General features: G+C 43.6%; 1 protein-coding gene across 1 annotated transcript in view; it reads left to right on the top strand.

Moving 5' to 3' along the window:
• The window catches only part of GTF2B (general transcription factor IIB), a 903336-nt gene that overhangs the window by 453907 nt on the left and 426084 nt on the right, over positions 1-23345 (top strand). The window contains exons 4-5 of the mRNA XM_044085633.1: positions 13354-13500; positions 13588-13717. Of these exons, the coding sequence (XP_043941568.1) occupies positions 13354-13500; positions 13588-13717 (277 nt within the window). The remainder of the gene's footprint in view (positions 1-13353; positions 13501-13587; positions 13718-23345) is intronic.

Genomic DNA, 23345 nt, shown 5'->3' with positions numbered 1-23345 from the left:
TTAGATGAAGCAGAAGGGTCCCCACGGACCCCTCAGAGGATGTCTCTTTTGTGGACATCCTGGAGATCCTAAAACAGAGGGGAGATTGGCAGCCACTTAACCCTTCGGTGGATGAATCAGTATTGCTGAAGGCATTCGGGGCTCTATCTTCTACCTCCTGGGTGACCCCTTCCTTTGACGAACTTATGGACTTGATAGCTCGTAGGGCTTGGGAGACACCTGACATGGTGGAACCAGTTCCCTGCAGACCGAATAAGTTTATAACAGCCCCCCAGGACAAGAGTTTTCTTACCAAAGGTGTTCCAGTGGATACTATGGTGGTGGCGGCAGCCACTAAGAAAGACATGTCAGAGTCCTCTTCCGCTGTCCATCCTCCTAATAAGGATTCTAGGACGATGGACAGATATGGGAAGCGCGTTTTCATTTCTGCGACTTTTTCCATGCGATCGCTGAACTACTTGACGCATTTTACGCGTTTACAGAGGGATCTCCTCAAGGAACTTGGAGATACTCTCCAGGGTCGTACAGATGCTGCTGTTACCGAGAAAGTGACAGCACAACTTAATACCCTTAACTCTGTAGTCAACTCCTCCATGAGGCTCATTTTGTATGTGGCCGAAGGTGCGAGTAGAGCGGCAGCTTCAGCGATTGCACTTGGGAGATAATCCTGGCTGTGGCTGTGCTCCTTTGCGGAATTCTTTGAGTCTTCCTTTACTAACGTCCCGTTTGATGGTGCCTCTCTTTTTGGCCCCAAAGTAAAGGAGACACCTCACTAGGTGTGAGCAAGAAGGGTAGGATCTGCTGTAGGAGTCCGTTTTTTCGTCCCTTCCAGACCATACCCCAAAGGGCAAAGAGGCGGAAAGATGTGGTTCCGTAAGACACAGGGTTCCTTTCAATCCACACACAGTGATAATGCCCCTTCCAGAGGCAGAGGAGGGGGTAGGAATGGAAGACGCCGACCAAACGGCAGAGGGGGTCCGCAAAACCAGGGCGACAGATACTTTCTCTGGCAAGCCCTTCCAGCACTCCTGAGAGGAGGCCCGACTGTCCTGCTCTGGAGGCAGTCAGGGGATGCTTAACTTTGTACCCACTGGCCTGGCGAAATTTAACTTCAGATTCATGGGTACAAAGTATAATTACCAGAGGTTACGACATAAAATTCATAAACGTTCCCCCTACCACCAAAAGATTCCCAGGCGTTCCACCCAATCTGCGGAATCAGGCAGCCTTAGAGATCCAGAAGCTGCTCAGAAAAAGAGCCATCCAAGCAGTCCCGGCAGACCAAATAGGATCCGGAACTTACTCAAGGTTCTTTTTAGTTCCAAAGAAGACAAGGGACTGGAGACCAGTTCTGGATCTCAGCAAATTAAACGCCTTCGTAGTGAAGGAGAAGTTTCGGATGGTCACGCTACAGTCAATCCTTCCTTTTCTGCAGGAAGGAGACTGGATGTGCTCTATAGATCTCAAGGACGCATACTACCACATAAAGATGGCCAGACCGTCCAGGAGATTCCTGCGCTTCCGACTGGGAGCCAGTCGCTTTCAGTTTGGAGTTCTGCCGTTTGGCCTCACCTCAGCCCCCAGGGTGTTCACCAAGTGTATGGCAGTAGTAGTGTCTCACTTGAGACAACAAGGATTCCGGGTGTTTCTGTATCTAGACGACTGGCTCCTCTCCGCCACCACCGAGTATCATCTTCTCCAAGCAACAGATTACACAATCAGTCTTTGTTACCGCCTTGGCATTACAATCAATTTCGAAAAAATCTACCTTATCGCCATCACAGCGTATCTCATTTATAGGGGCAGAACTGGACACTACTTTGGTTAGGGTCAGGCTCCCACCAGAAAGGGTTTCAAAACTAAGGGAGCAGATTGCAGTACTCCCTCAAAAGACAAAAGCAACAGCAGAACAGGTTTTGAAAGTCCTGGGATTAATGTCGGCCGCACTTGTTGCAGTCCCTCTAGGAAGAATGCACATGAGGATCCTTCAATGGTTACTGTTCGCCCAATGGTCCTATCAGCACCTGCAGTTGTCACACGAAATTCTGATCACATCCTGCTGCAAGCAAGACGGTCCAAGGTCAGTGGTCCAGAACAGAATGCAAACTGCACATCAATGTCCTAGAGCTAAGAGCGGTGTTTCTAGCATTGCAACACTTTCACAGCGTCGAACAGTGGCAGTCCAGACAGACAACATGTCAGTGGTCTGGTACATCAACAAACAGGGAGGAACAAGATCTTATCCACTATGCAGAGAGGCCCTCAGGATCTGGCAATGGGCTGTCTCCACCGGACGCTTTCTGATAGCAACGCACATTCCCGGGACGTCCAACGTAATTGTGGACAGGTTGAGCAGAGCCATCCTGTTACCCCACGAGTGGTCTCTGAAATCTCAAGTGGCGGAAGCGATATTCCGCAAGTGGGGCCAGCCTTGTTGCGACCTTTTTGCATCGCTGATGAATGCCAAATGCAGAAGCTACTTTGCCCTTCTCCCTCCACCAGGGAGCGTCCCCAGAGATTCACTGGTTCATGATTGGCCCCCGGGTCTCCTTTATGCTTTTCCACCCATTCCGTTAATCCCCAGGTTTCTACAGAAAGCCAAACGTCTGGAAAGGACCATAATTCTAATAGCCCCATTCTGGCCTCGACAGATCTGGTTCCCCTTTCTTCAGGCCCATCAAATCGAAGAGCCATGGATTCTGGACCCAGTTCCAGACCTTTTGACCCATGCGTCAGGAGCCCCTCATCCATCTCTGCAGACCCTGAAATTGACAGCTTGGCTGCTCCGCTTCCCATCCTAGCCAGGTCAAGCCTTTTGTCCCCTGCGGTTAAACGCATAATTGTTTCCTCTCTCAAACCATCCACTACAAAGACTTACCGGAGCAAGTGGAAACGTTTGTCTTATTGGGTATTACAACAAGGATTACATCCAACAGAAGCACCGGTGCACAAAATTTTGGAGTTTGTCTAAGATCATTGAGGAAGGAGCATCATTGTCCACAATTAGAGTCCAACTGGCAGCCATATCGAACTTTCATGTGGGTGAAAGAAATTCTTCCATCATGTCCCACAGACTATGCAAGGCATTTATGAAAGGCACTTTCCACCTCCGTCCTACCATTCGTAACCCAGTTGCTCCTTGGAATCTTAACCTAATTTTATCCCAGTTGATGTTACCTCCCTTTGAACCAGCCTCCACAGCCTCTCTTAAGTTCATGTCATGGAAAACCTTATTCTTGGTGGCTATCACCTCCGCTCGTAGAATTTCGGAATTACACACGCTCTCTGTTCGACCTCCCTGCTTGATCTTCCACTTGGATAGAGTGACATTACGCACCAATCCGTCTTTTCTCCCAAAAGTTTGTTCACTTTCAAATATTAACCAATCCATCGAACTTCCCACCTTTTTCAAAAATCACACTAACAAGTTGGAATATATGCTGCATAAATTAGACGTTCACAGACAACTCAGGTTTTATTTGCAAAGGACAAAAGATGACAGAAAATCAGACCAGCTATTTATATCCTTTGTTGTCCAAAGAAAAGGTATGGCGGTTATGAAAGTTACCTTGTCTAAATGGCTCACAGATTGTATTAAATGTATCTATTCGCAGACGAAACAGCAATTACCTTTTCAACCCAAGGCTCATTCTACCAGGGCGATGGCCACATCTCTAGCCCATGCAGCCCGTTTGCCGTTGGATACTATTTGTGCGGCAGCAACCTGGGCAAAGCCTCATACCTTCATTCTCCATTATAAGTTGGACAAGAACTCCAAAGATAGGGCCTCCTTTGGTTCCACAGTCCTCAGGAACGTTTTCCCATGAGCCATCCAGGGTAAAGGAGCTAGGGACGCTACCCATGCGTAACAACAAACTGCGAGATTGAACAATTTCACATAAAGAAGTTATGTTCTTACCATAACGTTCCATGTGAATTGTTCATCTCGCCTTTGTTCTTACTACCCACCCTCCATCCCCCGGCCTGTGTTTTTTTTTCGGAGAACGGGATGATTTGGATTCCAGTTCAGCTTGTCTTCAATACCTTCCTTTCAGTCTCTGGCTTCTTCTGTTGTCAGGGTACACTTCTCAGTACCTAGGTATTTAGGGCATTGCTGCCCCTTATTTTTAATTTACTGCTAGAGCCTAGGGCGCATTATCTTCTGGTGTTAGCAAACTAGATCTGAGGATTAGCACTAGGGGATTATGCGATAGGACTGTGCCTCGAGCTTTCTCAAGATGCAGAGCTGTAGAAGTGGCCGTCTCGGAGCTGAGGATCGGCTCCGAACCCATGCGTAAGAACAAAGGCGAGATGAACAATTCACATGGAACGTTATGGTAAGAACATAACTTCTTTTTTTCACAACTTTATGGCCTGGGTCTATACCTGATAGTGGTCTTTTGACCACCCTGTCTACCCAATTAACCAGTTAATAAAATAAAATACTGAACAGTGTGGCTTCATAGGAGGTGCCTTTGTAGTTGATTAGTATGTACCGGAGATTCAGTAAAGATCAGATCCTACTTGAGGCTTATAGGCTCCATCTTGCATGTTTTACAGGTGTGATTGATGGAGCTCTCAAAACTATGCTAGGATATGCTGACTAAAATTACTTAAACCTCACATTCTAGACTAGGAGTCTTAGCTTAACAATAACTCCTGCACCTGTTTTGAACAGCAAGATTTGTTTGTGTCTTACTTCCTGGTTAATTTAATATTCATCTCAGCGTGTGCTTTAACAACTTAAGGTATGCGTTTCATTTTCTCCGTCAGCTTTGTATGCTTTTGTATTTTGGTCTTGCTTTGTTAGTGTACCTTCCTTACACAGTGCTTTAAGTGGCTTTTTTCGCATCTTATAGAGGAGCCTTGTACCTCTTTTAGTAAAGTATGGGATGGATGGAAAGGGAAGGAGCCAGTGATGATTCATTCTGTGTATGGGCTAGCCTTTTTATCCAACCCCATTCGGGATAGCTGTTGTGGAGGCTTTCTTGGTTGAATAATTGTTGTACACTTTTGCATAGCTATAACTTCTTTACAGTCTCATAATCAAGTAGACAACAGGTTATGTAATTGATGATTGTGCAGTCAGCATTTTTTTTTTGCTGTGGTACTTCTGTTTGTATTTCTGCAATGGTCATACATACTTCAAGAAGTACTAGACCATCATCAGGCATCTTTGTGAAGGGATCATTCTTAGTGACAGACCCTTATTTAAGGGGTGTACTCTGCTTAGCAGCACATACTGAAACGGAATAAACAGCATCTTGAGGTAAGCCATTGATGACCTTCAATTACTTTGTTGGGCTCTGTTGCCATAAGGACAGAAGACATTCTATTTAACACCTGTAGATTAAGTGCTTTAGTGCCATCTTCTGTGATTCGACTACATATTGTAACTGTGGTTATTGTGGCATTGTTGTTGGTAACATGGGACATTTACGCTTGAGTATTTTTTTTTTTTTTTTAAAGAAACACATTTATTGAATTATCACTTATGACGTGGGTGAACTTACATTTATTTATTTTACATTTGTTGACCGGGCTAGTCTGACTGGATATATGTCCATTTTCAGTAGAGGCCCGGGGAGATGAGCTCCGAGGTAGCAAAATACAATCACTTGTACAAAAAAATTAATGTGTACAATGAGCATTGCAGGTACAGAACAGAGAATAATCACGGAGGTCATTTGTTCATAGCGTAGTGCTAAATATACAGATACAATTACTCCATTACAAATTTAGTTGCAATACAACATGTAAAAAGATAGCTGAGTTATACAATATATTAGTAAACAAGTTCTCATAAAGAAAAAGTAGGAGCTGAAATATACAGTATATGAGTAAAAGTAGTCTCCTTAATAAATTCTGAGGATGTGAGTAAAAATATCTTGAAGGACTAGGTCACATGTTTCTAAGAAAAGGAACAAGACTACTGAGAGGAGGAGGATAGGTAGATCCAAGTAAGAGCGCTAGTAGATCAGTCAGGTTTAGTAAAGGGCACAACCAGTATGTTCTGAGGAAAAGTTTCAGTTTGATTTTAAAGAGTGATATAGAGGGAAGAGAGGAAAGTTCGCTAGGAAGAAGGTTCCGGGATTTTCCAACAGTATTAGAGAAAAGAGAGTCCCCAGCCCTGTTTGATTTACAAATATTTACAAGACGTTTATGTGAAGAACGTAAGGTTTTTAGATTGTTGTAGGTGATAATGAGGGTAGATGTATAAGGATAGTGGTAGGATGGTAAAGGGTTTTGTGGGCAATGGTAAGTTGGTGGAATTTAAGCTGATTTTGTAATTCAAGCCATCCTAGTTGCTTTAGGTTAATACCGTGGTGTGTTCTGAAAGGGTTACCTGTAGCAAATCTGGCTATGTTATTGTAGGAGTTTTCCATTTTATTAAGGTTGTTTTTAGAGAGATTAGTATATATGGGTGAGGCATAGAGGAGAGTAGATATTAGATGAGTGTGAACAATAGTTATTCTTGCTGCAGGAGAGAGGAAGGGTTTGATCCTGTAGATAGAGTCTAGTTTTCTATTAACAGATTTTAGGGTGTTGTTGATATGGGTGTCAAAGTTAAGGTTATCTATGGTGATACCTAGTAGTTTAGTAGTTGGGTCTGGGGATATGAGAGTACTATTATTGGATGTTACTGTTAAGTCTATGGGGGGGGGGGCATACAAGTAGGAGTGAAAAGGAGGGGTTTAGTTTTTTGGGGGTTCAGAAGGAGACCGCATAGAGTAAACCATTGTTCAGCTGTGTTAGACCATTTGGGTAAGGGAGTGAAGTTCAGATGTGGCTGAGCATATGAGTGTGGAATCATCTGCATATTATGTGCATGTAGCTTGGGGGATTGCTAGGTGAAGGTCATTGATAAATAGAGAAGATAGGAGAGGTCCTAATATGGACCCTTGAGGGGGACACCTATGTTAACGGGCAGATGGGTAGATAGAGAGAACGGCCTGTTGTCCAAATAGGATTTGAACCATTTTATAGCCAATGCATCTTGTGACAGAGATTTGAGGATATTTACAAGTATCTGGTGATTTACCTTATCGAACACCTTAGACCTATAAACAGTGCAGAGGAAAGCATATTGAGGTTACAGTTTTTATTGATACAGTCCGTGAAGGAAATGAGGGCAGTAGTAGTGCTGTGGGAAGGTCTGAAACCATGTTGAGAGTTGAGAAGTAAGTTATTTTAGATTAGGTGGTCTATCAATTGTCTATGGATGCATTTTTCCATGATCTTTGCTAGGGGAGACAGTAGGGCAATGGGACGGTAATTGGAGAGTTCAGTAGAGTTACCTCCCTTATGAAGGGAGATAATATGGGAGACCTTCCATACTCTAGGGATGTGTCCTTCACTGATGGTTCTGTTGATAAGAATGGAAATGGGTAGGCGTTAGATTTTGCTGCCTTTTGTAGATATTCAGCGGGTAGTTGGTCTGCTGAAGGAGTGCATGGTTTCAGTGTTTGGATAAGGGCAAGAATATATATAGTTGGAACTGGTTGGAGGAGAAATGGAGGGGGTGGGTTAGTGGTAGAGTTGGCTATAGATAAGTCCTGAGTGGATAACTGACTGGCAAGGGTTTGAATGGCCTCAGTGACAAAAGGTTATTAAAGGCATTAGCAGTCTGCTTGGGATTCTCTTGGTCTGTGCCTTGTGGGTTTGGTGTGATGGATTGGCCTGGGTGTAATAATTGATTAATACTTCCCCAGAACTTTTGTGGTTTATTATGGCAAGTCTGCTGGAATTGTAGGTAGTAGTTTCTTTTGTCAGACAATACAGCTTTTTTGGTTTCATTTCTTAGTTGCCTGAAGGTTTGTTGATGATCTGGGTTTTTAGTTGAGCGAGATTTATTCCAGTATTTATTTCGGAGTTGGATTTTTTTGCCTGGTTTCTTTTGAAAGCCATGGGGCAGATTTAGTTCTCATTCTAATAGAGCTGGTTGAGGCATGGTGGTCTAGTTTGGCTAGGAAGTTAGAATTAAAGTAATTAACAGCTTCCTCCAGCGTGAGGTATTTAAGGGAGACCTACCTCCAAAAGAGCTAGCAAGTACGACTGGTTCATGGCATGCCATAACTAATAAACCAAATAAAAAAGCCAGCACTCAGAAGCAAATAAATATTTTATTCCTTCCCTTCCTCCAGACAGGTTTCGGCATCAAACCTTCTTCAGTGATAGAGGTTTGATGCTGAAACCGGTCTGAAGGAAGGGAAGGATTAAAATATTTATTTGCCTCGGAGTGCTGGCTTTTTTATTTGGTATTTTAAGGGAGACCAGTTACATACTCTTAGTTCCCTTTGGAAGAGATCAGGGTTGAAGTTTTTCTTGGTTCTAATTGTCCTAGATATGGTTGGATTAAGTAGATTGGTTTTAAGCCTCATGATATAGGTTAGTGAGTGGTCACTTTCATCATCAGGGAGGGTTCCAGATTCATATGTCTGGGGATGATTATTTATGAGAATCCAATCTAAGGTACTTTCTTATTGGGCTTGTTTATCCTGGTAGGGGAGGTAATGGTTAGTGAAAAACCAAAAAGGTTAATATGGCTTGTAGAGTGGGTACTGCTACAACACTTGCAATCCATGTTAAAATCACCTGGGATTATGGTTTCGTGGGGTAAATTTTGGATCGCCAGCAAAGGATATTCTCTGTTGTAGCAATGTTATTACCAGGCGGAAGATGGGTACAGATAATATAAATGGATTTGAATTTAAGTCGAAGCTTGGTAATAAGAATTTCATCTTTGGAGTCTTGAGGTGGTTTACAGTCGTAGGTAGTAATATGTAGCCCAGATTTAAAAAGGATAGCTACACCACCACCCTTTTTGGTTGTACAGTCAAGTCGCAAGATATTATAACCGGGGGGATGACTTCATTGTTTTTAGTTACAGGTTTTAACCAAGTTTCTGTTACACAAAGGATGTCAAAGGAGTAGACTTCCAGGAGAGCATGGAGTTGTGCAACTTTGTTATTAATGCTACGTATGTTGAGGTGAGCTAATAAGAGTGAGTTAGAGGGTTTGGTAAGGGAATGGATAGTATGGGGGCTGGGGTTGTAGAGTTGAGTGGTAGTAGCAGTTATTGGGCCTGGGTTTGGGTGAATGTCTCCATCTTTTAAAGAGAGGAGTAGTGTTTGAAGTCCAGGATTTGGGAATTTACTATGTATTGTTGAGATTTTCTGGGATTGGGAGAGTCGTATCTAATTTGGGTTATCCTATGGTATTTTGCTAGTAGATATCTGGGTGTAGATGTTATGGTTAGTGAGAATAGGTAGAGAAGAAGAGGTAGATAGTGTTTTGGGGTGGAGAAAGTGTGGATATATTGGGTGTTCATAGGAGGTTAGCAGGTAAGCTAAAGTTAGAGGTGGTAGACTTGTAAGTATGAATAACCTCTGTAAGAGGGCTGGGGAGGGTAGTTTATACAGCTGGGAAGTGTATGTTGTTAGGTTCTAGTTTTAGGCTTGGAGGTATGCTAAGTGTGGAAGGAAATAGGTGGAAGGTGTGGTTAGGGAAATTGAGATAGTTAAGTGAAACGAGAGAATTGGAGTTAATTAACAATGTTGAAGGGTTTGAGATTAGTGGAAGAGGGAAGGGGGTGTGGTTAGATGGTATAAGAGTAGGACCCCTGGGGGTAGGGTAGGGGAGTGGAATGAGCCTGTAGGGCGAACGGAGTGGGGCAAGAGCAAAAGAGGTGAGTGCAACAGAGAAAGTATCAGCCACTGCTGTTCAAACAGGCAAGAAAGTATTCAGTGTAAGTTACAAACCTACTGTTGGTCTGAGCTTTGGGATGATGGGAGTTTGTACTTAAACAGGTTTAGGGATAGAGGGTAGGAATAGTTATCTCATCAACATGTATTTAGTATGGGAATTAAAACAAAAAACAAAATTAAAATCCTTAGGTTAATAAAAGTTGTCCAGCTATATAGTTATAGTGGTAGATATTGCCACCTAGTGGTTGAAGGAGATAACTTGTGGGATTTGCAAGAGCAGATTCTATAATACTAAATGAGGTTATGTCAGGACTTGGGGGTGAGTGGCCAAGGGTCTGCGATAGGCTGCTTAACATGCACACTCGGGAAGGCAGGCTAGTACATATAGGTGGTACAAAATAATAAGTTGTTCAGGTAATTAGCCTTAAGCTACATACATTGGTAAGGTTCCGAATTTGGGATTCCTCTCCGCGATAACTTTCTGTGAAGCCAGGCTAGCAGATGAAATTCATAGAAGTCTCCTGGGTTATGCAAGCAACCTTTATATATTTATATTATGTATTATGTTTTACATTTATGTACAAGTAATCAACCATATTTACAAAAAAAAATACATCACAGATATTGTTCCATGCACAGTATAATCAATCCATTACATAAACTGTTCAATTCCTGCCTTATCTTAAACATCATTCCTCCTCCAAAACATTTTTCTTCACATATTGATATACAGTTTCCCTTTTTTTCTATGTACTTCGGTCCTACCCTTTTCTAAATATCCCACTTCCTCTTCTTTTATCTGTGTTACAATATTCACTATTTCAAGTATGGTTGGTTTAGACTTTGATTTCCTGTTTCTAGTAATTACTTTTTTGCAGCCACCGGAATTGAATTTAACAAAGCCTTACTATGTCTAGGCAATTCAGATCCTAGATCCTAGCAAAATATTTTCTTTGTGACAGTCATTTGTTCACCCAGTATTCCTTACAGAGTAATTTGTAGAGAACTTTTAAAGTCTGCCGACTTATTATACTCCAAGATCATATTTATTTGTTTTATATTTGTTGACTGGGATAATCCGACTGAATATATGTCCATTTTCAGCAGAAGCCCGGGGAGGAAAGCTCCAGAGAACACAAAACATAACCAATATGAGTCGAACATATTTACAAATCCCTATAGTAGGTTCTCACAATATACACAGTGTGTAATAGTATACACATACAACAGGTTGCAGCAAGCTATTATGAGCAAGAGATGCATACAATATTAATTTAAATAAGGCATTGAATAAGTAGTGGTTATACATAGGCTCCCTGGTACCTCTTTCTTCCTCATTACACCTCCAACATTTGCCATCTATCTGAAGAAAAATTCTTTGGAGTGTGCTTGGGGGTGTATAAGTACCTCTGCAAACACTTCCAAGCAAAAATCCTAAGTCTTCTAGATTGTGTTGTATATTTGGGAGCCGTACACATGTTTTCCCATTGTTTCTTTCTGAATTGTTTATCTAATCTCTCTTCCCAATCTTTTATGACTTCCTCTGATTGATTCCTGTAGTTATTGTGCAGTATTTTGTATGCTTTACTTTTATCTTCTTTAACAACCACTTCTGTTATAAATTGAACTAAAACTCCACCAGTGTAGGTCTTTCATTTAGGATTCCACAATTCCTTTCTGTTTGTTTATACCTTATCAGTCCGTTAAGGAAGGCAGTCTCTAGCCTGCAGTCCAAATGTCTTCTTGGTCTGTTCCCATTCTATTACTTTCTCTCTTTCTGATTATTTGTTCCCAATAACTTGTTTCTTTTGCTAGCTTCCCCATTGAATTCCACCACGTCTTGCCTATTCCTCTGTATCCCTAATTGCAGTAATTCCTATCGGCAGAATCTCCTTTCTCTATTCCCTTGTTTACTTAGTTCTTAATATGCTTTCTGCTACTTTATGAATATAATTTTCTGTATGACTTATTCTGCTGGGATCTACATCCAAAAATACCGCTCTCTTCTTATTTCTTGTATTTCCTCCCTGCTTCAACATCATCCCTTTCCACTTTGAATTGTAGCTTTCTGCTTGTGTTGTGTAGGAGCTTTAACTGTGTAGCTCTAAAATTTTTCTTTCGAATCAAATAATCCCAGACCTCCGTGTTCAATTGGAAGGCTTGATGTATTCCACTTGACTCTTTCCCTCTACCCCTCCCAGGTAAAATCCTTCAACTATTTATTAATTGCAATCCACAAGTTCTCCTCCAGTTGATAAAAATAAGCCTGAACTGAATATAAAATGAAATATACTAAAGCATTTTTACTGCTTATATCCATATCCATAGGCAAGAGCTTCCAGTTTCTCGGTTTTTGTACTATCTTTTGTTTAGTCTTTTTCCAGATTTCCATAACTACCATAACAGAATCCTTTTTAACCCATACTCCTAAATACTTCATTTTGTCATGTCCCCATAAGTTGCTGAACCAATTCATATGTGGGTACATAGCCTTTGTTTTATCTTCATTAATTTTAAATCCTGTAAAAAACCCAAACGGTCTCAAAATGTTCCCCAAAACTGAGATGTCCTTTTCTGATTCTCTAATGTACAAAATATCTGCAAATAAAGCTATTTTTCTTGAATACCATATCAGTTATACCTTTGATTTTGAGTCCCTTGTTTTCTTTTCCAATGGTTCTAAGTATAACACTAATAGCAAAGGGGAAAGAGAACACCCCTGTCTGATTCCTGTTCAGATGCAGCTTATCAAAGAACCCTCCTACTTGATTTTTGCTTCTGAACCATCATCTGTCCTCCTGATTATTGTCCTGCTCCTAAATTCCCAGCTTACTCTGTCACGTTTTCTCTGCATCAAGACCCACCAACAGCAGAAGTATTTCCTTACATTCTGCTTCCTTCTGGGTTGTCATTTTTTGGTAATGTCATATGTTTCCCTCCCTTGCACAAAATCACATTGATCCATGTCTATCAATTTTAGCAACACCTTTGCCATTCTTTTAACCATTATAGACATAAACCTTTTGTAGTCATGGTTTAAAATTTAAAGTGGGCCTACATGAAGGTGGATCTGATAAATCTTTGCCATCTTTAGGTTTCACTTGAACAAAAATTGAGAAAATCATAGAATCATACTTATTCATTATTCTTAATTCTTTTTTGTTGACCAGGGAAGTTCCAATAGGCTAGTAACCTCTTTTCAGGGGAGACCCTAGGTTGTATTTATGCTAAAGAAGGTACATATAAAGTTGGTGTATTTTAATTGTTAGCCATTTTAGGAGTCCAGAATCTTAGGTGCTGAGTGGCCATCATCTTTTGCTGTTCAAGTTGTTGGGTTCCGGACCTCTGTTTCTCTCTCTATCTGCAACATCGTCTGTGTAGCTACATAAAGTATATTTTTCTTTTTGTGGTGAAACTTTTCTCCCTAGACCCTTCCTGAAGTGATTCCTCAAGATCCTAGTCGGATCACCATGGTTAATAACATAGAAATTCATATGTGCATCTTTTCACCTAGGTAACTCTTAGTGTAGACAGTAATATGGTTTGTTGCGAGTTTACCAGATTACACAGATTGAGAACTGATGAACCAGAAAATCAGATGGATTGGATTTTAAACTAAATGTAGTTTCATTTTCTGCCCTTTTAGGGTACAGGTGCAGCAAGTTTTGATGAATTTGGAAATTCAAAATATCAAAACCGTAGGACTATGAGCAGCTCCGATCGTGCAATGATGAACGCTTTCAAAGAAATCACAAACATGGCTGACAGAATTAACCTTCCTAGAAATATAGTTGTAAGTTTATACCAGTTTGAAAGTATGTAACTGTCTAACCTTGTATAACTGCTTGTCAAAATGTTAATCTTTTTTTCCTCCCTCAAGGATCGAACAAATAATTTATTCAAACAAGTATATGAACAGAAGAGCTTGAAAGGCCGAAGTAATGATGCTATTGCTTCTGCTTGTCTGTATATTGCCTGCAGACAGGAAGGTGTTCCTAGAACATTCAAAGGTAAGCATGTTTTGTAGAACATACTGGAAGACTAACATTTCCCAATGGTATTTTGTTAAGGCAGCAGGTTGTGTAGGTGATGCATCACTCAGTCATACAGACTCTGGAACATTTGTAAAGACAAGAAAATGTGCATAAAATATTCAAGAAATGTAAAAAATTGGCAGCATTTGATTCCGTAGGTATAAAAGGATTTGTCATAACTTTGTATCCTTCAGTGTACTGCAAACTTGACTAAATTGTTTTGCTCTAAATATAACTCTCCAATCAAATTATTTATTTGCTTTTGTTAACCAGGAAAGGCTAATGAGCTGGTGTGGCCCATTTTTAGTGGAGGCCCGGGGAGAAAAGTTCCAAAACAATATACATGGTAATAGAATTTGTTGAACAGTTATTTTCAGTATATAACAATTTACAGGAGTAAAAACAGGAGAATCAGAAGGAACATTGAACAATTATATGGCTGTAAGTTATGAAAGTAAACTTTGATACATAGCAAGGTATTCAGTATATGCGTAGTTTAACAGGAGGCAAATAACTTACACATATACATTTTTGTTGTACTTATTGTATATAGTGGACTATGTGGTTAACAATATAATATTCATAAGCTAGGAGGGGATAACTACAAAACATTTTCTTATACCATGTGAAGCAAGATGAGGTACACTGTGCTTTTCAAGGGTGACACAATTAGGAAGAGTGATGGAGTATCGGTATCGGAGGGTTGAACCAGGAAATGGGTTATAGAGGAATCTGAGATGGTGCATGGGCATAACCAATGAGAAGAGAGATGTTGAAGTGATTTTTTTTTTTGAAGAGGGGGTACTGTTAATGGTCCGGAGAAGAGGTGGAAGGGCATTCCAGAGTTTAGCTACATTGAAAGAGTAGAGATATTGGCCTGCAGGGAGTTTTGGTCTCTTTACTTGGATAAGAGATTGAATCTGAAGTAGTTCATTTATTCTGCACATGTGGGTATACGGATCCGATTCGGATCCGAGCCGGCAAAACATTTCAAGCATCAGCTTCGAGCTCCAAGCTCCTCCCTTACCTATATTACATCACTTCCTCCTATCTAGCACCAGATCTTGTTTGCTGCCCTAAGAGTCAGCATTGTGGTCTCTGAGCTCTAAGCAAGGTGGTAATGTTTTTTGGTCTTTTTGGCGATAGTTGCATGCGAGTACCTTTCCCTTTTTCCTCCCTTCGCATTGGTCGTTGTGTTAGTTGTAAAAAAAAAAAAAAAAAAAAAAGTTTTTAGTGTTTTGTTTTGTGATACTGGTTTCCTGCCTAGGCCCAATCCCTGTTAAGTGTGTGTGTGCGAGTGGGCCGTTAGGGCTTGTACTGTTTCTACTATGGCTGAACAGCCTAAGGTTCTATTTAAGAAGTGCACAGTGTGGTCATAAGCTCTCACCAGCCGATGGCCACACTCAGTGTGTTCTATGTTTAGGGGTCGCCCATCTGTCTACATCCTGCGACATTTGTTCAGGCTTTAACCCCAGGGCGTTGAAGGATCGTCGGGCTAAGCTTGTGGCTAAGGGTCTGCTGCCAGCTTCTGCCATGGAGTCTGCCTCTGTCTCCTCCCCAGCCAGTGACTCTGTGCAGGCAGGGACTCAACCTCCTGCCAGGCTTGCTTCATCGGAGTAATCCCTGAGAGGTAGGGACAGAAGGGAGAAGTGCCACAAAGAGAGGGACAGGCCCAGGAAAAGATCACTGGACAGGGAGTCTTTCTCCAGCCCCTCTTCAAAGGTACCCAGGTCTCGTTCCCCTCTACTCCGCTCTCCCGGTTTCTCGCTGGAGCCGATGAAGTCTTCGGAGCCTAGGCACGCCCCTCAGATCCGGCCCAGACCCGAGTTGGTCGCTTCCTCCAGGTAGACTCGGAGAGTCTCTGACCTTGATATGGACAGGCTAATGAGGTTCATTCAGAACCAGATTCAGATGGGGGTCTTACCAGGGTCCTCTCCCATTGGAGAGGGTCCTCCTTCAACTATGTTCCACCCTATTGCTCCTTCCCCTATCCTACCCGATGCTTCGGGGTTTTCTGGTCCAAGACCTTTTGGAGCTGTTGGGTTGGTGCTGATGGTTCTCGTGTCCTCTACGATGGCCATTACCCTGAGTTCCTCTGATCCGACCTCGGATTTGGGGGACTCTCGGAGCCGTGGTCGGGGAGTCTGACCCGAGGGTCGAGATCTCGCTCTTTCGGATCCTGTCCTCGGTGCCAGGACTACCCTGACGTCTGCTCTGATCCCTGCTTCGGTGCCAGGGAGAGCCTCATCCTTAGGTTCTATGGAGGTGTACTCTCCATCGTTATTCGGGACAGTGGAAAGGGTTCTGTCCCGGGGGTTGAGACCACAGCTCACCTACTCTGATCCTACCCAGACCTATTTGATTTTGGATTCTGCTCCCATTACTCTGTCGCAGGGACATCCTGTGCCAAAGCAACCCCAGGTTGTTCCCCTCTGGGAACCCCCGGAGGCTTACGAATCCTCTCCAGAGGGTCCCACTGGAGAGGAACCTCGTAAGCGTATGTGTAAGAGGAGGCACTTGGACTCCCCTGAGTCCATTACCACTGATACTGACTTGGATGAAGAAGAGGGTTCCCCCAGATCACCTACCGAGGACGTCTCGTTCGGAGACATTATGGAGATCCTCCGCCAAAGAGGAGGTTGGTCAGCCCCCAAACCCTCTGCGAATGAGTCCGTATTCCTGGAGGCCTTTGCCACGGGACCATTTACTTCCTGGGTCTCCCCTCCAGTGGACCCTTTGGTGGACCTCATCACCACTAGGGCATGGAAGGATCCTGACACCGTAGAGCCTATACCCAAAAGGCCAGGCAAAATTCTTTCCCCGCTGTCAGACAGGCAGGGATGGTCTAAAGGAGCCCCGGTAGACGCTTTGGTGGTTGCAGCTGCCACAAAGAAGGAACTGGCATAGGAGAGTTCCTCAGTTCATCCACAAGACAGAGTCTAGATCGCTGGATCGTTTTGGGAAGCGCATGTACTCATCAGCGACGTTTTCTATTCGTGCACTGAATTACTTGGCACATGTTATCTGACTGCAGTGAGACCTTATATCGGAATTAACTGACTCGCCCCCGGAGTCTCTGTCACAGCAGGACAAGCAGTCTTTCACTGCAAAGATGACTACACTGAAATCAGTGACTAATACCTCTATGCATCTCCTCTCTCATGCTACGGTGGGAGCCGCTAGGGCTGCTGGTACAGGCATTGCCTTGAGGCGTCACGCCTGGATCAGGTTGTGTCAGTTCACGGACTCCTTTAAGGTGTCTTTCATCAATGCCCCTTTCGATGGATCATCCCTATTTGGGAAGACTGTACGTGACACACTAACCCAGAGTGAGAAGGACTGAAAGACTTTGTCAACCGTCGGAATCCGCTTCTCTAACCCCCACAGGTCCTATTCCAGGAACCAAAAGGGGCAAAAGAAGATGTGGTTCCAGAAATCACAGTCCTTTCGTGAGTATTCGTCCCCCAGAGGCAGAGGGGGACAAGACCGATGCTGTCCCAGAGGCAGAGGGCATCCCAGAAACTTCGGGTCTAGGGGACCTTTTTCCGACAGACTCACACAGCAACCCTGAGGGGTTGCCCGGCTGCTCTACTCTGGAGGCAGTCAGGGGAAGATTTTCCTTACATCCAGCGGCATGGAAGTCCATTACTGCATACCGCTGGGTGTTAAACATCATATCCAGAGGATATTCTATCCCCTTCATTTCATGTCCCATTACTCCAGCACGCCTTCTGGATGTTCCACCCACTCACAGGGTAGGCTGCAGCGTTAGAGGTTTTGAAGCTGTTACAAAAACGAGCCATCGAGCCGGTCCCCTCAGATCAATCTGGATCAGGCATTTACTCTAGGTTCTTTTTAGTGCCAAAGAAGATGGGGGACCTCAGGCCCATTCTGGACCTGTCTATCCTCAACCTGTTGGTAGAGAAACAAAAATTCTGGATTGTCACTCTACAGTCCATTCTACCGTTTCTGAGAGAATGTGACTGGATGTGCTGGTTAGACCTCCAGGACGCTTACCATCACATCAAGGTCCACAGGAGCTTCAGGAGGTTTCTGCGCTTCCGGCTAGGGGCCAGTCACTTTCAGTTCAGAGCCCTACCCTTTGGTCTCACCACAGCCCCCAGGGTGTTCACCAAGGTTATGGTGGTTGTAGCGACTCACCTGAGACTTCAGGGCATTCAGGTATTCCCCTACCTAGACAACTGGCTCTTCGCTGCATCCACCAAACGTCTCTTGTGTCAGGCCCTACACTACTTCCTCGGTCTGGCTCACAAGTTAGGCATCACGATCAATGTCAACGAGTCACACCTGGCACCGGTTCAGATCATATACTTCATCGGGACAAGGTTGGATTCGATTCAGTCAAAGATTTTTCTCACCCCGGAAAGGATAGAAAATCTCAGACTCCATGTATCTGCTATCTTGGATCAATCTGTAGTCAAAGCAGCCGATGTTCTCAGGGCCCTGGGTTCGATTGCAGCCGGAGTCAATATCCTCCCTCTTGCACATCTTCACATGAGGGTCCTTCAGTGGAATCTGGCAGTTCAATGGTCCTGGCTAGAAATTCCGATGGATTTCCACATCCGAATCAATCGGACATGCAGAACGTCACTACAGTGGTGGCTTCAGTCGGCGGACATTTTCACGGGGCGCAACTTTCTAGCCCCTCCGGCTCAAGCCACAGTGACCACGGACACTTCCCAGCTCGGGTGGGGGGGCACTGCCTGGGAAGAGCGGTCAAAGGCACGTGTTCCCCTCCAGAGACCAAGCTACACATCAGTGTCCTGGAGATGAGGGCAGTGCTGTTAGCGTTGAGAGCCTTCCACCCTGTCCTACCTCCGGGGACGGTAGCCATTCAATCAGACAAACATGTCTGCAGACTGGTATATAAACAAACTGGGAGGGACCCGATCCTACCCCCTTTGTCACGAGGCCATGAGGGTTTGGGAGTGGGCCATATCCACCAGCCGGTTTCTCATAGCAACGCATATCCCGGGATGCTCCATTCTAGTGGACAATCTCAGCAGGGCAATCCTTCTGCCTTATGAGTGGTCTCTGAAACGATCAGTGGCGGAGAAGATCTTCTGTATTTGGGGTCAACCTTGCTGCGATCTCTTCGCATCTCCTTCCAACGCGAAGTGCAGCAACTTCTTCGCTCTGATCCCCCCCTCCGGGGGATGTTCCCAGGGACGCTCTAGCCCATGCTTGGTCTCCCGGGCTACTGTATGCTTATCCCCCATTACCTCTTATTCCGAAGTTCCTTCAGAGAGCTTGCCGGCTGCAGTGCAAAGTCATTCTCATAGCTCCCTTCTGGCCGTGTCAAGTGTGGTTTTCCTTCCTATGGTCTCACCTGTTGGTTCCTCCATGGACTCTAGATCCATGCCCGGATCTGATTTCTCACCTGTCCTGCTTGCCCCTGCCCAACCTGGACAGTCTCAAGCTGACAGCGTGGCTGCTCCATTTCCCATGATCAGGCCTCCCGGACTTTTGTCCCCTGTTAAGAATATTCTGGTAGATTCTCTTAAAGCCTCCACTAGGAAACTCTACAATAGCAAGTGGAGACGTTTTTGCGTTTGAGCCTCTCAGCCCAATCTGAACCCGTTTACAGCCCCCATTCTGGTCATACTGGATTTTCTGGCCGATCTTTTTCAATCAGGTGCTAGTGCTTCCACCATCAAGGTTCAGCTGGCTGCCATCTCTAATTTTCATGTGGGTGAAAATAAGGTTGCTCTGGCTTCTGCCAAATTGTGTAAAGCTTTCCTGAAGGGCACTTTTTTATTGCGACCACCAGTTAAAGAAACAGTGCCCCCCTGGGATCTGACTTTAGTCCTTGAGGCTTTGACCTCTCCCCCTTTTGAGCCAGCTGGTTCAGTTCCGATGAATTTTTTGTCGTGGAAGACAGCCTTCTTGGACGCTATCACTTCAGCCAAGAGAGTTTCAGAGTTGCAGGCTTTATCCTCCTTGCCCCCCATTTGGTTTTCCACAAGAATAGGTTTTCACTGCGTATGAACCCTTCCTTTCTCCCCAAGGTGTCCTCAGCAGCCAATATTATTCAGTCTATAAATTTGCCAGTCTTCTTCCCAAATTTCCAAAATAGAGGTGAACATAAGCTTCATTTATTGGATGTCAATAGACAGCTTCATTTTTGCCTCCATAGGACTAAACCCTTCCGGAAGTCGGCTCAATTGTTTTTGTTTGTATCCTTTTCTAAACCATTTTTGGGAAAAGCAGTTTCGAAAGTGTCCTTAGCAAGGTGGATAACCCTTTGTATTGCACAAGTTTATAAAGACAAAGGTTTATCTCCTCCTGGTGTATTGAAGGCTCATTCCACTAGAGCAATGGCCACTTCTGCAGCTTTCTGGTCAAGAGTTCCATTAGACGATATCTGTGCGGCAGCAACTTGGGCCAATTCGCACACATTCATCTCTCATTATAAATTGGATCTTATTTCTCGAGGGAGAGCATCCTTTGGCTCTGTGGTGCTCAGAAATATCCTTCCATAAGGGCCTCCCAGGAATATTAGTAGCTGGAGACTCTGTCCCATATGTGCAGAATGAATGAAGTCAACTACTTCAAATAAAGAAGTTATGTTCTTACCATAACGTTCCATCTGAGTAGTAGACTTCATTCTTCTGCACCTTCCCTCCCTCCATCCCCCTCACTCTTCAGGTTTTTCCTGTTTAGGATTGTGGTTATGTAGCTACTTAGTGTCAGCAAACTCGATCTGGGACGAGATAAGAGGAAGTGATGTAATATAGGTAAGGGAGGTGCTTGGAGCTCGGAGCGGATGCTTGAAAAGTTTTGCCGGCTCGGATCTGAATTGGATCGTATACCCATATGTGCAGAAGAATGAAGTCTACTACTCAGATGGAACGTTATGGTAAGAACATAACTTCTTTTTTTCATCTTAGAGGTTGGTTTGGTTGATAGTCAGAAGGGAGGCAAGGGCTGGGCATTCAAGGGGTTTATAGATAAGTTTGTGTACTTTAGATAGTTGTATGTATGTGAGGTGTTGTGAAAGTTCTAGCCAGTTCAGGGATTGTAATGAGTGGCAGTGATGGGAAGAATATTTTGCACTAGTCACAAACTTAGCAATTTTTCCATAGCAGCTATCCATTTTAATTTTTAATGAGGATTGGATGTTTTAGAATGGGGGCTCCATAGAGGAGAGAAGGTAGGAGAAAAGTTAAGGCAAGTGTTTTTTCTAGTAGACTAGTTTAGAAAGTGTTTGTTGGTAGAGGGTACCAAGTTTGTGGTGAGTTTTTTGATGATGTTGAGGATGTGTTGGTCAAATGTTAAGTTGTCATCTATAGTAATGCCAAGTAACTTGGTATGGAAAACTACCTCTAAGGCAGTTTTGTTAGAGGAGTAAATGATGAATTCCGATTTATTAGTAGTGGTAGTTTTTTGGGGCACAAATAGCAGGAGTTTGGTTTTATTTGGGTTGAGAGCGAGGTGGTTATTTGTCATCCAGGTTCCGGTAATGGAAAAAGCATTTTGGGTGGTAGTCAGAAGTTTGGTTTCAGAGGTGCTGGAGCAGGTAATAGTTGAATCATCTGTGTATTGAACTACATATCCATGAGTAAGAGCAGAGTGGAAGCCGTTGATGAAAATACTGAACAGAAGGGGTTTTAAAATGGACCCTTTGGGGAACTCGGGTGGAAGTAGTGAGAAAAGGGAGGGGGAGTGCAACCATTTGGTGGATTGTTGTCTATTTGTTAACTGGTAAACCAGTTAAGGATGGGAGTGGACAAACCTAGATGTGAGAGCTTGGAAAGAAGGAGAGAATGGCAGATAGTGTCAAAAGCCTTAGAGAGATCAAGGAAAAGAGCAGAGACAAGTATACCATCATTTGTTTTTAAAAATCTGAGTCATCAGTAGCATTTATTTATTTATTCAACATTTGTTTACTGGGATAGTCCAACTAGGTCAGCCGAACCTGTTTTCAACAGAAGCCCTGGGAGAAAAATCTCCCAAGTACAGACACAAGTAGCAATACAAACATAGCTTTACATTTTATAGTAACAGCTTTCATGCTCAACAATAACATCTGAAAAGTTTCAAAATAAATACAAAGACAAGTACAAAATATATGTAATAAGTAAGATGTAGCATGTATAATTTACAGCGTCATCTTTTAGGTTTGAGTAATGACAAACATAGAAAAGGGGGTAGGGAAGATGAAATAGATAAATAGAAGTGAGATTAGCCTGTAGTGGAGCAGAGGTGCATAATCAAGTGTTTAGATGTTTTAATGACATTTTGAAAGCTGATAGGCTGGGAATTGATCTAATAGCAATGGGGAGAGAGTTCATACTTTTGTTACAGAGTAAGAGTAATAGGCATGAGTCTTCATACCTTAACTGTAGTTCCAGTGTAATAAACATCAGATGGACCCCCACCTTGGCAGTGTACCTAAAGGCATCATGAGTAGATGAAGCATTGAGCTTATGTCCATGGAAAGCAAAATCTCCGTAAAGAGGCTAGCTGAAAGGTTTCTGTGGCTGAGACCATATGGCAGCATATTGAGAAATGTGAATCAAATGGGATAGGACTTTTGAATTCTGTACATTGTTTACACATTTCAAGACATATGTTGTGTGTAGTACTTTTTTCTCTCTGTTGGCAAGCTTTGTCCACAGAGCCCTTGTTAGTCCACTAGAAGAGCTGATAGTTTCCTCATCCTGCTTAATGAAGAAGGCAGTGGCCTCAAAAGACCAGAGTCTCAGGGGCTGAGTGACATCTTTTGCTCCTCCAGTTCTTTTGATGTCCTTCAAGGATGCATCTGCAGTCCTAACATATGGGTTGTCCTGCCTCAGGCAGCCCTTCGGTCGGCCGGATTCCAAAGTCTGGGTCTGGCTTCGGCTGATGTCGCACTCCACCCGACGTCATAGCTGCTGTGGTATAAAGGCATCAGCCGATGCCATTTTCCTCCGTCTTTCTTGCCGCGCGGTGCCCGAAGCAGAAGCTGTTCGCAAGTGCCGGTCGGTCAGATCCAGAGATTTCTACTACCGAAGACTTCTAAAAAGCTAAGTACCCCGTTGGGGACTCTTTCTTGCCTCAGCCGATGTCAGACAAAGTAAATAATTGTTTAACTTGTGGGAAACAAATACCTCATAAGGATTTCCACTCTTACTGCCTTCCTTGTTTAGGCCCGGACCACGACGTATCAGCTTGTTTAGCCTGTGCTTCTTTCAGCCGATGGACGCTTAGACGTTGGTCGGAGTTTGCAGATGAGTTTTTTGGTCCCGCTTTTGCTTACAAAATGCCGTCGGAGACTCCGACAGCACAATTAGTTAAAAATGCAAGGAAAAGGACCGACACTCTCGGTCCGCGGTTTCGGCTGAAACCACGGTTAGGCCAACCGCGAGTGTCTCGGTTTCGGCTGAAACAGAGTTCTCGGTTCTTCCTTCGGCCGAAAACAGGCCTCCGGTAGCCGAGGCTTCACAGAGCATGGTTGAATCGGCTTCAGAAATTGTTCCTACAGAAGCAAGCACCCAGGATTTGTCAGATACTATTCCTTTAGACATATCTACCCCTGCACGTGGGGCTGCTAGACCCCCTGCATCCATGTCTATCAAGGCTTTTGCCAGGGCTAAAGCAG

Source organism: Protopterus annectens, chromosome 10.part0, assembly GCF_019279795.1.
Source record: "Protopterus annectens isolate FY-2018-M chromosome 10.part0, PAN1.0, whole genome shotgun sequence".
NCBI lineage: Eukaryota > Metazoa > Chordata > Ceratodontiformes > Protopteridae > Protopterus > Protopterus annectens.
Note: the sequence above shows the minus strand (reverse complement) of the source record. Positions and strands in the feature narration are given on the sequence as shown.